Source organism: Hylobates moloch, unplaced genomic scaffold, assembly GCF_009828535.3.
Source record: "Hylobates moloch isolate HMO894 unplaced genomic scaffold, HMol_V3 SCAFFOLD_16, whole genome shotgun sequence".
Taxonomy (NCBI): domain Eukaryota; kingdom Metazoa; phylum Chordata; class Mammalia; order Primates; family Hylobatidae; genus Hylobates; species Hylobates moloch.
This window is the reverse complement of record NW_026652291.1, coordinates 42,433,590-42,447,592: the sequence shown is the minus strand read 5'-3', so window position 1 is coordinate 42,447,592 and position 14,003 is coordinate 42,433,590. Positions and strand designations below refer to the sequence as shown.

The 14,003-nt window shown below is 34.5% G+C and overlaps 1 protein-coding gene across 1 annotated transcript in view; it reads right to left on the bottom strand.

Moving 5' to 3' along the window:
• Positions 1-14,003, bottom strand: part of KCNH5 (potassium voltage-gated channel subfamily H member 5) — a 349,850-nt gene that overhangs the window by 317,148 nt on the left and 18,699 nt on the right. The window contains exon 2 of the mRNA XM_032180213.2: positions 3,539-3,662. Within this exon, the coding sequence (XP_032036104.1) occupies positions 3,539-3,662 (124 nt within the window). The remainder of the gene's footprint in view (positions 1-3,538; positions 3,663-14,003) is intronic.

Genomic DNA, 14,003 nt, shown 5'->3' with positions numbered 1-14,003 from the left:
TTAATTCATCTAATGCAAGTTGTATACAAAATGATACTTTTTTCTGAGATATACAGTGTCAAAGGTTGTATTTTCCCATATAAAATGAAGCTCACTGCTTTGTAGCTTCTTACTCTTTTATGTCTGTCTAAAAACTTATTATGATAAGCAAAATTTTTAAAATTATTTACAAGGATATTCTCAGTGTCAAATACTTATCTCCATATTCACTTATAAGTCAGTAATTCCACATACTATAATAACTTTTAGCCATCAACCCCGTGTTTCTAAATGTGCATCTAATTTTCTTCTTTTCTCTCTCTGTTATTTTGTGTCTCACATTTAAAGGCTTTTCTAGATTTATTCAAGAAATGGGGGAAAAGCTACATGTAAAAGAATTTGAGTCATGATGCAAACACTGTTTTATAAACTGCTTTGGGGGTGGTTTTGGGTTTGTTGTTTTATTTTGTTTTAGGCTTTTTTTAACTTGATAATATGTTGTTAGTTTTTTCCAGTGTCATTGTCCTTCCAGTATATACAACATATGATGTAGCTAAACTTCTACTACTGGATATTTTGATTACTTCCAGGTCTTCAGTCTTCTAAATAATGCTACAGCAAACATAAAATGGATATAGTTTAATTTCAAAAGAGAATAAGGAAGTTTAAAAGAAGAACACATTAAAATAAATCATGCTTCCAAGAAAAACTGACAAAGGTCAGATATTTGTTCATATATCAGATGCTAGTCTTCATTGTTCTGTGAGGACATTAAACTGGTTGCAATTTTTAGGTTAACAAAACACATCTGGCATTTTATGCAAGTAAGTAATAATTGTTTACATTAAGAACATGATCATTTGAAAACACTGTTTCTGATAAGTAAAGATAATTTGGGGAAAGACTCAAACACTTTTTTATACAGCTAAAAAGCATGGTATAATCCAAAACTCTCCCACTTCAAATGTCATAACACAGGATGAAATACAAGAAATAACGGTATGCTATACAGAGCATGTGAGACCTAGGTTACCGTTTATTGTAAAACAAGCCAATCTAATTCAATAAATACTGACATAAGACCTTGTCTTGTGTCCTGTTGTGCATACAAAAGTGAGCAAGATGGAGACCCTACTTTTAAGGCACTTGCAATCTGGTACTTGTGTTAGGAGAAGAAAAGCAGCTCTTTCATAGGAGCAAAGAGCTAATACAACATACTAGCACTTATTTTCTTAGTGAATCCTTTATAGGAAAAATTGTACTTGCCAAAGAAAATAGGCCAGGGATAGGGCAGATACGTCGGACACAAGAAGGGATGAGAGCAGGACTTAAAATAGATCCAGATATGAAGAGCAGTACTTCTCAAAAATGGCAACAAAAGCAATAAGAATAAAAACCCAAGGGATAAGGCAAATTAGTTTAAGGCCAAATGATGATACCAACAGAAATATACACAAGAAACTATGAGGAGTCAGAGAAGGGAAAAACCTGTCTTGCTTAGGGAAGCATAAATACCTTCAGGTAGATGAGATCTGAGATAAACTTGGCATGAAGACGGGATGTCAGCAGTCCAAGAATAAGAAATGGGAGTGTGAGTATATCTGTGTTCCCTGGAACTCTCTATGGACCTGTTCCACAGGATAAGGTCTACCATAAAACTCAGCTTTTTCTAACTTAAACTGCCTTCTGGGGGATAGGAGAGGAGCAATGCTTAATATGGCCCAAAGATATCAGTGCTAGCAAAGGGACCCTCTCAACCAGAAGCCACAGATTTTCATCACTCCCATTTACCAATTTCCATACCTGGGAATGAAGACCGAATATGAGAATGCCTTTAGTAGAGGCAAAAATGAGAATGGCTAGAGGAGCATAGACTAAGGAAGAGAATGTTTGAGCAGATTATTTCTCAAGCCTGGATAAGCACCAGAATTATCTAAGCTGTTGGTTAAAAATACTGACTCCCTGCTTGACCCACCCACTTCAGAATCACCTACTGATTCTAATTCAGTAGGTTTAAGCGGGGTAGGAATCTGTTTTGCAAAACCTATTTAAGTGATTGCTATGTGCAGTCAGGTTTAAACTCAATGGTATAATATAAAATATCTACCTTTCATGATGATGAAGGATATCTAGAGAGAGAAAGAGAGAGTCATCAACCAATCCCTTCTGTATACCGAGGATGACCCTCTCTCTCTCCCTTTCTCTCTCTGTATGTATGTATATATACAGTTGTACATGTTCCTCTGATTACTCAGCACCTAGACTATTCTTGGCTCATGGTAGATGGTAGGTGATCAAAAAATATTTATTGAATGAACTGATTAATTCACAGATATATATACAGTTATAGACACAGAGAGGGAGAGAGTCATACACAGGGGATTGGTTCCAGGATCTCTGCATTTATCAAAATCCATGCACACTCAAGTCCTGCAGTTAGCCCTGCTGAACCCACATATATAAAAAGTCAGCCCTCTGTACCCAAGGGTTTCACATCCCTTTGAATATCGTATTTTTGATCTGTATTTCTCTAATACTATATTTCTGATCACATTTGGTTGAAAAAATTAACCTATAAGTGACCCACACTGTTCAAACCAGTGTTGTTCCAGGGTCAACTGTATATGTATATAACTATTATATATATTATGTATATATATACATATATATATAAAAATAATGCTTCTCAGCATCAATGGGTAGAAAAAATAAATCACTATTTCTCTGGGCAAGTCCCTTAACATAGCTCTACCTCAGTTTTCTCATCTGAAAAACAGAGGATTTGGCCTAGAAAAAAAAAAAAATCAGATCCCTTGTAGTTCTAAAATAACTTGGTTCAGTGCTTAGTTAAATGAGAGCTTTAAAGAAAATTTAACTCATGGAAAAAACATCCCATCTGGCCTTACTGAAATATTGTGAAAAGTTTTAGGTTCTAAATTAGTTCCTTATATATAGTTTCCTTTTCTTTTTTCTGATCCCCTTTTTCTTAATATTCTCTTTAAGCTCACAGAAATGGCATATTTTTTAAAGAACCATTATAATAATATAAATGTCAGATTCTGTTGTACATGAGTCAAACAATGTACCATTACCAAGTACATGTGGCTTACACAGGATGTAAGAGCTTTATTTTATGTTCTTTACATTCTCATGGACCATGTTTAACTTGGCCAGGTGGTGTTTACTCTGTTTTATTCAAGACAATTTAGTTGTTCCAGAGGTGCTGTAGATCACATGCCACAAGTTGTTCCCTGATACAAGACGTTCCTCTGATTACTCAGCATCTAGACTACTCCTGGCTCATGGTAGGTGATCAAAAAATATTTGTCGAATGAATTGATAAACTCACAGATATATAAAAATCTTTCTTTTGGCAAAAGTTCTCACCAATGGCTCTTAAGCTATATGTTTCCATTGATAATTTAGTCTCCCTAATATTCTAATATAATTTTTAACTCTATAGTTTGTATATGGGAGTCCAAGTAAGCTTAAGCCTTTTAATTACATTCAGATTTTTGTTAAATTTCAGAAAAGATTACTTAGCTATTCTGTTACCTACCTGCAAGTGCTGCTTTTCTGCATGACGTCAGCTCGATGATATCCAGAGAGTTTACAAAAACCGTCATTACTATAAACTACAGGCCAATCCACAATCTGGGCATTTCCCAGTAAGAAACTTGATTCTGAAGAAGAAAGGAGAAAAAAGGAGGTTATTTAGCTTCATTCAACAATGCACTTATTTCAAGTAATCAAAAAGGCAAACTCATAAAGATGGACACATACAACTATGATTTGTAATTGTACAAATAACATAACCTGTTCTTGAAATTGACATAACCAGCTTTGCATGATCATCATATGAGACCTGCAATAAATATCAAATTTATATACAAACTAAAAATTCCCTTTAAAAGAAACCAGTTTATAATATTTCTTTCCATTCGAGTATACCCTAAGCTATGAAATCAAAGTGTAGTTAGTATTAAATAATATTAATGACTATAAATTACACCTAAAAATTGGTTAATTTATTAAGATTAGAGCTATGGTCACTTCCCTACAAATTGAGAATATTGAAGTTGATTATAAAAGAAAATTGGATGACTCCCTTCAAAAATTATATTAATATATTGCTGACATGATGGAACAATTTTTTTGTCCATTAGGCTGATCTTGAAAAGTCTGATTTAAAATAGAATTTAAAAGTCTTCCTTTAAATTAAAATTATTCAAAGATATTTTCAACCACATAATACAGATAGTTTAGAAACTATCAGTATTCCAAATAAAAGAGATATCTTTGTTCTATTTTACACAGAAAAGTAGGTTTGCTTTTGTATAAATTAATATAAAATGATTGAAAATCCAATCATATTAGGAACTTTAGCAGTTTTGTAAACCACGTTATATGTCAACATTAAAATGAATTAAAATTAAAATAATATTAAAATATATAAATGAACACTTATTTTTAATATAAATAATTTAAAAGTAAAAATTTCTAAAGCAATAATATGCTTCAAAATTTTACCTAAGAAAATTTACTTTGAACTCATACTCAGGGTAGTATACTAAAAATATAACAATTTTTTAGAAGACTTTAAATCCTCATTCATAATTGGTCTTCATAAAAATAATAATACAATTTAACATTTATTAAGTAGCTGCTGTATAAAAGTCACTGCTCTGGGTCAAACAGTGGGATAAAATAAAGATTAGTAAAACACACCCTTTGCTCTCAATAAGTGTATATGTTGAAAACAAATATGTAACAACAAAATACAACTGCCAGAATAGATACTAAATAAAGAAGCATGGGACAAAATATGAAAAACAAAATCTGTTTGAAGCCACTAGAAAACAACAGAAAGTAGGCAGAAACTGGAAAAGATAAACCCTTGAAAAAGAGAGGCTTTATTAGCTGAGATAGTCATTTAACTGTCTATTCCCCTGAGAGCACTTGCCAGTTTCGGAAGTTCATGGTGTGAAAGAGCTCAAGCAGAAGTGTCTTACAAGTCTAAGGAGTCAAAGGTCACAATTTGGGGCTGGCAGAGCAACTTGGAGTTGAGGAAATCCTTTAATTGATGGAGTTTGATAAACCTCTGCATAATATACCTCAAATCCTTCTTGTGGCCAAAACTGGGCAGGCATAGGGTGAGACAATAAGGAATCCAGCAGACAGCAATGGTAAAGGGCTAAAGAGATGGACGGAAATTTCACCAGCTCCCCAAAGCTAGAAGATGAATTTCAGAGTTCAAGTCCCATCAAGCTAGAGAAGCTTGAAAAACACCTCAAGCCTTCCATCTAAACACAGAAGGCCATGCATTAGGAGCAAGAAACAAGTCATAGGATGAATGGATGTGCCCTGGGACTAAAATAAAAAGTGTAGAAAATAGACCAACACGAAAAATAATCTTAAAATCAAGTCTCATGATCAAGGTGATCCATCAGTAATTTAACTGCCTGTTTAAAAAAAAAGTGTAACTCCTCAGAGGAAAATAATGAAATCCCAAATTTCTACAATGTATTGATATAATGTCCCAGAAACAATCAAAAATTATTAGACAGGCAAGAAATGGAAAACTCTACAATTACTATGGAAAAAAGTAGGCAGTAGAAAGAGAAGTCACTAGGTAAACATAGAAATAATGCAATCTCTGAAATTAAAAATTTATTGGATTGGTTTAACAGCAGATTGGACACTAAAAAAGAAAGAACAATTTGAAAACACAGCGATACAAGCTATTGCAAACTGAAGTAAAAGAGAAAAAGATTGAAGAGATGTTCTGTGGGACAATATCAAGCAATCTAAAATATATGTAGTTGAGTCTGAAAAAAAAACAAAAGAGGGCACACATGTTATTAGATGATATGATAGCTAAAATTTTTCCAAATAGAATGAAAACTAGTAACTCAGTAAACCACAAGAGAGATAAACATAAACAAGCTACAGTAGGAATACATTTCTTGGTCTTTTGTTCCACATTAAAAAGTGTTCTATTTTCTGCAAATTGATCTATAGATTCAACACAATGACAATGAAAATGACAACAGGCTTTTTTGAGGAAATTGAAAAATTATAAAAGTTTGTGAAAGTCTAAATTAAAGTGGTTAAAAATAAAATATGAAAAAGTAGAACAAAGTTAGAGAAACAAACAACTATAGTAATTAAGATGGTGTGGAAATGGAGTAAGGACAGACAAATAGACCAATAAAACAAAATGAGTTCAGAAACAGGCCCTCACATACAATGTCAACATACAACGTCACATACAACGTCTTTTTTGCAAAGATGCCAAGCCAACTGAATAGGTAAAGTCTTTTTCAATGAATTTTATTGAAACAACTAGATATCCATATGAGCAAAAATTGAAACATGACCCCTACCTCATACACAAAAATAATTTGAAGTGGGTCATAGATGTAAATATAAAAGGGAAAATTATAAAATTTCTAGAAGAAAACATAGAAGGAAATATTTGCAATCATGAGGAAGACAAAAATTTCTTATATAAGCCTCATATAACAATCGCCATAAAAGAAATGTTGATAAATCAGGCATCATCAAAATTACTGTCAACTACTCATTCAAGGACATTCTCAAGAAAATGAAATGGAAACCCACAGCCCGGGAGAAAATACTTATGATACAGATATCTGAGAAAGAACTCTAATCCAGAAAATACAAAATATTCCTACAAAAGAACAAACAACCCAACTATCAAAATGAGCAAGTAACTTAAACAGACATTTCACATACAAAAAAGATAAACAACAGCCAATGAGCACAAGAATAAGATGCTTACAATAATCACGCATCAGGAAACACGAACTGAAAGCACAATGATACACTGCTGTTCAGTTACTAGAGTAGTTTTAAAGACTAACAATACAACATTGTTGATGAGAATCAAGAACAACTACTAGTGCTCTTTATAAAATGCTAGCAAGAATGTAAAATGGTATGATCACTTTGGAAAACAGTTTCTTGTAAAGTTAAATATGTATCTATGACCCAGAAATTTCACTTCTAGGTATTTATGCAAGTGAAATGAAAACATATGTTTACAAAAAGACTTGTAGGAAAATATTCACATCAGATTTATTCATGGTAGCCAACAATTGGAAACAATGCAAATGTCTATTAAGAAGAGAATGGATTAGAAATTGTGCCATATTTACACAAGGAATACTACTCAGCTCTAAAATGGAACAAACTTCTGATACATGCAACAATTTGACTCAAAAACATTATAAAAGAAACCAGCCACTAAAGTAGGTATACTGTTTGATTTCATTAATATGAAGCTTAAATATAGGGAAAACTAATATTATATGATGATAGGGACCAGAACAATGATTTCCAAAGGGAACGGTGGAGGAAGTGACAGAAAAGAGAAGAAGAATTTTCTGGCAAATGTAATTGTTCTCTATCTTGATAGAAGTATACGTTACACAGGTGTATACAATTGTCAAAATTCACTGAACTGTGCAGTTAAGATCTGTGCATTTTGCTGCATAAAAAATTTTTAAAACACACAAAGAGGACAATGGATAATTCCATCTGACCAGAGAATCAGAAGTTTTAGGAAAACAATGGTACTTGAGCTTAACCTTAGTTATGAGGATGGTAATACTACATTTCTGTGGTACCTAGGTACCAACATACCAAAACTTAAGAGATCAAAATGAGCTAATTTCTGCAAAAGTACTTCAGAAAGTATAAATTCCTCTATAAATAAATGATGTTTTCTTTTATTTATAGTATCAACTACAAATATTTTTAATATGACCATCAAAAATTGTTTTCTTTCTCCCCTTAGCCCAAGCCAGTTTACCCTCTCTAATCCATAAGCTGTCCACTTCATGACTAGATAACTGTGGCAGGCCATAGAGCTACATGGTATCCCTGCCTTAACTCATCCCAATGTTCAGTCTGGTGTTTAGGCAAATGCTAAATTGTCTCCCTGAAACCCTTCCTGTATCCTATCATTCTTCATCCAGATCAACAACAACTGTTGATATAATCAAATCTCAAATCCTTTCCGAGGCTAACAAAGCCCTCTGAAATCCAGCCTCACCTTCCCTACCTATACAAACATGTTTCCCATTATTCCTAAAATCTATACTATTACAGTTAGGTCAGTCTCTTCATTATGTTCCGAAAATCTGCTCATTCATGCTGCCCACTATTCATTTGAAATACTTTTCCAACATCTCTTTGCCCATCAAAACATTTAAGAATCATCTCAACTCTACGTATTCTACGCCACATTCACTGAATACCACTCAGCCTACATCTCCTCTGGCTGCCACCATATCTGTCTCCAAACATTCACAGGACAAACTTTCCATAGAAGTTGTCTATTCTCACTGGCTCCATCTCCTCAGCTCCTGTTCACTCAACTCTCTCCGATTTAGCTTCTTCCCTCACCACTCCACCAAGACAGCCAAGTCACCAATAACCTCTCCCTATTGCCAAGCCCACAGGATGCTTTTCACTCATTTCATAACAATTCAGAAGCGTTGGTAACCATTCCCCTCTTAAAAGTCTCTCAATGCCTGGCTTTCACAGAACACCATTCACTTGTTTCTCTGAACATTCCTCTACTTTTTTTGCAGGCTCACCATTCTTTACCAATAAGCAGACATTAGAGTGCCTAAGTCCTCTCCTTTCTTTACTCTTATATGCTTACCTATGTCCACAGATTCAGTAACTCATGATTGTATATCTCCAAACCAAACCTCTTCTATAAACTCTCGATCTTGATATCCAAACTTAACCTCTCTTCTTAGCTATCTTAAATGTGCTTCAGTATAACATGATCATGACTTTTTGCTCCTTCAAATTAGGTGCTTTCCCACTGTTTCCTGTCTTAGAGAATGGGGCCACCATCCATACAATTTTATCAGCCAGTAATCTGGGAGCCATCCATCAACATTTATCCCATTACCCTCATATCTAATTAATTACCAATTGCATTACTTTTATCTCCTAAAACTCTTTCAAATCTCTCTAGTTCTCTTCATTTCCATGATCATCACCCAACTCCAACCTTCTATCATCTCTCCCCTAGACTACTCAGGTAACTGTCTGATTTACTCAGAACCTCTGTGGGATTCCTTCAGTGGATTTTTTTATACTGAAGCCAAACAAGTTTTTTTTCTTAAATTAAAATTGTATTGTGTTTTCTCCCTCCTTTAACATCCTTCTTTTGGCTCTCATAAGACCCAAATCCTTTCCATGGCCCACAATGACTTCAAAGACTGCCTAGCCTTAGTTCTCATCACTCTGACCCTTGCCCAAGATACTCACCTACAATAGCCTCATTGACTTTTCTTATATTCTTGTAAAAGCCAAGTTCTCTCCCACCATAACGACTTTTTACTTGCCATCATCTCTGCCTAAATACCATTCCTTTCCCTCCTCACCTTGTTGTCACCTTCATTTATTTAGATCTTAACTCAATTGACATGACCTCAGGGAATCTTTCCCTGACCCCTGATGAGGTTATATCCCTGTTATATAATTTTTTGACACGATGTACCTCTCCCTTACAGCCATTATCACAATTGCAGTTTTATACCTATTTGTGTCATGACTTAATTAATGTATATCTGGCCGGGCACAGCGACTCACACCTGTAATCCCAGCACTTTGGGAGGCAGAGGCAGGCGGATCATGAGGTCAGGAGATTGAGACCAGTCTGGCCAACATGGTGACACCCCATCTCTACTAAAAATATAAAATTAGCCGGGCATAATGGTGCATGCCTGTAGTCGCAGCTACCCGGGAGGCTGAGGCAGGAGAATAGCTGGAACACGGGAGGCGGAGGTTACAGTGAGCCAAGATCATGCCACTGCAGTACAGCCTGGGCAACAGAGCAAGACTACATCTCAAAAAAAAAATCAATGTTTATCTGCCTATTGGATTATAAGCTCTATAGGGATAAAGCCCACGTAGGTTTTTGCTCAATTTGATCTCTCATTGCCTAGCACAGTGCCTGACACATAGTAAATGCTAATTTAATGGTTGATTATATGAATAGGCAAATGAACTAATATATTTTTGCAGGGTTCTCTTTTTATATAATTGGTATTATAAAATTTATTAAATAATGTCTTTCTAAATATTCCATATATGCTAACTTTGTCTTTTCATATAAATCACATATTCTTCAGGATTATAAATTATATGCCTACTCTGCATACAGGAATTTCAATATAATCATCCAGACAGAAAATCAATAATGAGACATTGGACTTGAACTACACTTTAAACCAAATGGACCTGACAGATATATATATATACATTCCACCCAAAGACAGTAAAATACATATTCTTCTCAAGTACAGAAAGTTGAAGTTCTCAACACAGAATATTCTGCAGGATAGATCAACTCTTAGGCCACAAAGTAGATCTTAACAAATTTAAGAAAACTAAAATCATATAAAGTATCTTTTCTGACCACAATGTTATAAAGCTACAAATTAATAATATGAAGAATTTTAGAAAATTTACAAATATGTGGAAATTGAACAATATACTCCTAAGGAACCAATGGGTCAAGGAAGAAATTTGAAAGGGAAATTTAAAAATATCTTGAGACAGGCCAGGCATGGTGGCTCATGCCTATGATCCCAGCACTTTGGGAGGCTGAGCCAGGCAAATCACGAGGTCAGGCGTTCAAGACCAGCCTGTCCAATATGGTAAAACCCTGTCTCTACTAAAAAATACAAAAATTAGCTGGGCATGGTGGCACACGTCTGTAGTCACAGCTACTCGGGAGGCTGCGGCAGGAGAATCACTTGAACCCGGGAGGTAGAAGTTGCAGTGAACCGAGATCATGCCACTGCACTCCAGCCTGGGCAACAGAGTGAGACTCCATCTCAAAAAAACAAACAAACAAAAAAATATATATATACATATATCTTCAGAAAAATGAAAACAGAACCACAACATACCAAAACTTAAGGGATGCAAGAAAAATAGTTTTTAGAGGGAAGTTTATAGCAACAAGTGCCTACATGAGAAAAGAAGACCCTAAAATAACCAAACTAATTTTACAGCTCAATGAACTAGAAAAAGAAGAACAAATTAAGCCCAAAGTTAGTAGAAGGAGGGAAATAATAAAGATTTGAGCAGAAATAAATGAAATAGAGACTAGAAAAACAATTTTAAAAGGTCAGTGAAACTACAAGTTGGTTTTTTGAAAAGATAAGCAAAATTGACAAACCTTTAGCTATACTAAGGAAAGAGAGAGAAGACTCAAAAAAAAATCAGAAATCAAAGAGGAGACAATACAACTGATATCACAGAAATACAAAGGATCATAAGATACTATTATGAACAATTAAAATCCAACAAACTGTCTAATCTTGAAGAAATAAATAAATTTCTAGACACATAGAGCCTACCAAGACTAAATCATGAAGAAAAAGAAAATCCGAATAGACCAATAACAAATAAGCAGATTAATCACTAAGAAAAATTCTCCCATCAAAGAAAAGCCCAGAACCTGATACTTTCACTGCTTACCAATTCAATCTTTCTCAAACTCTTCCAAAAAATTCAAAAGGAGAGAAAACTTTCAAACTCATTTTAGGAGGCCAGCATTACCCTGATACCAGACAAGGAAGCTACAAAAAGAGAAAATTATCCTCCAATATCCCTGAAGAACATAGATGCAAAATCCTCAATAAAATATTTTCAAACCAAATTCAACAACACATAGAAGGATAATTCACCATGATCAAGTGGTATTTATTCCTGAGATGCAAGGATTGTTCAATATATGCAAATCAATAAATATGATAGACCACATTAACAGAATGAAGGACAAAAACTATAATATCTATTCAATAGATTTATAAAAGGCATTTGAAAAATTCAACATTGTTTCATGATTAAAAACTCTCAACATATTAGGTACAGAAGGAATGTACCTCAACATAATAAAGGCCATAACAAGCTCTAACATCATACTCAACGGTAAAAAGTTGAAAGTTTTTCCTCTAAAATCAGGAACAAGACAAGGATCCTTTTCTTACCACTTCTATTCAATTCCTAGCTGAAATCATAGCCAGAGCAACTAGAAAGAGAAATAAAGCTTTCCAAATAGGAAATAAGTTAAATTGTCTCTGTTTGCAGACAATATGATCTTATATGTAGAAAAAAACTAAAGACTCAACCAAAAAACTGTTAGAACTAATAAACAATTTCAGTAAATTTGTAGGATATGAAATCAACATATGAAAAACATTTCTATAACAACAAACTTTCCAAAAAAGCAATCAAGTAAACAATACCATTTACAATAGTAACAACAACAACAAAAAAAACCAGTACTTACAAATAAATTTAACCAAGAAGGTGAAAGATCTGTACACTGGAAACTGCAAAAGATTGATAAAAGAAACTGAAGAAGATGCAAATAAATGCCTGTGTTCATGGACTGGAAGAATTAATATTGTTAAAAGGCCATACTACCCAAAGCAATTCACAGATTCAATGTAATTCCAATCAAAACCCCAAAGACATGTTTCACAGAAATAGAAAAAAAAAAGTCCTAAAGTTCATCTGGAACCACAAAAGACCCCAATAGCCAAAGCAATTTTGAACAAAAAGAACAAAGCCAGAGTCATTATACTACCAGATATCAAAATCTACTACAAAGCTATAGTATAAAAGCAGCACAGTACTGGCATAAAAATAGACACAAAGACAAATGAAACATAACAGAGAGCCGAGAAATCAAGCCACACATTTATAATCCATTGATTTTCAGCCAAGATACCAAAAACATACAATGAGGAAAGGGCAATCTCTTCAATCAAGGATGTTGGGAAAACTGGATATCTCACATCAGAAGAATAAAATTAGACACTCATCTTGCACCATATATACAAATTAACTCAAAATGGATTGAAGACTTCAACATCAAACCTGAAACTATAAAACTGCTGGAAGAAAACATAGAAGGAAAGCTACAAGACATTGGTCTGAGCAAAGATTTTTTGGATCTGACTTCAATAGCACAGGTAACTAAAGCAGAAATTAACAAATGAAATTACATCAAACTAAAAAGCTGTACAGCAAAGCAAACAATCAACAGAGTGAAGAGACGATCTATAGAGTAATAAAATATATCTACAAACCAAACACATAAGGGGTTAATATGCAAAATATATAAGAAACTCAACTTGATAGTAAGAAAACAAATAACCAGATTAAAACATGGGCAAAGGATATGAATAGACATTCCTCAAAAGATGATATGCAAAGAGCTAACAGTTACATGAAAGAAAGCTTAACATCACTAATCATCAGGGAAATGCAGATTAAAATCACAATAAGATGTTACCTCATACCTACTGGAATGGCTATTATCAAAAAGACAAAAGATAACAGCTGACCAAGATGCCAAGAAATAAGAACTCTTATACACTGCTGGTAGGAATATAAATTAGTACAACCATTATAGAAAACAATATGGAGGTTCTTCAAAAAATTAAAAATAGAACCACCATATGATCCAGCGATTCCAAGACTCGGTAAATAGCCAAAGGAAATTAAATCAGTATGTCAAAGAGCTATCTGCATGCTCATGTTTATTGCTCCACTATTTACAGTAGCTAAGATATGGAATTAACCTAAGTGCCAATCAACAAATGAATAAAGAAAATGTGGTATATATGCCTAACGAAATATTATACAGCCTTTAAAAAGAAAGGAGCAGGCCAGGCGCAGTGGCTCAAGCCTGTAATCCCAGCACTTTGGGAGGCCGAGGCAGGCGGATCACGAGGTCAGGAGATCGAGACCATCCTGGCTAACACGGTGAAACCCTGTCTCTACTAAAAATACAAAAAATTAGCCGGGCATGTTGGCGGGCGCCTGTAGTCCCAGCTACTCGGGAGGCTGAGGCAGGAGAATGGCGTGAACCCAGGAGGTGGAGGTTGCGGTGAGCTGAGATCGCGCCACTGCACTCTAGCCTGGGGGACAGAGAAAGACTCCGTCTCAAAAAA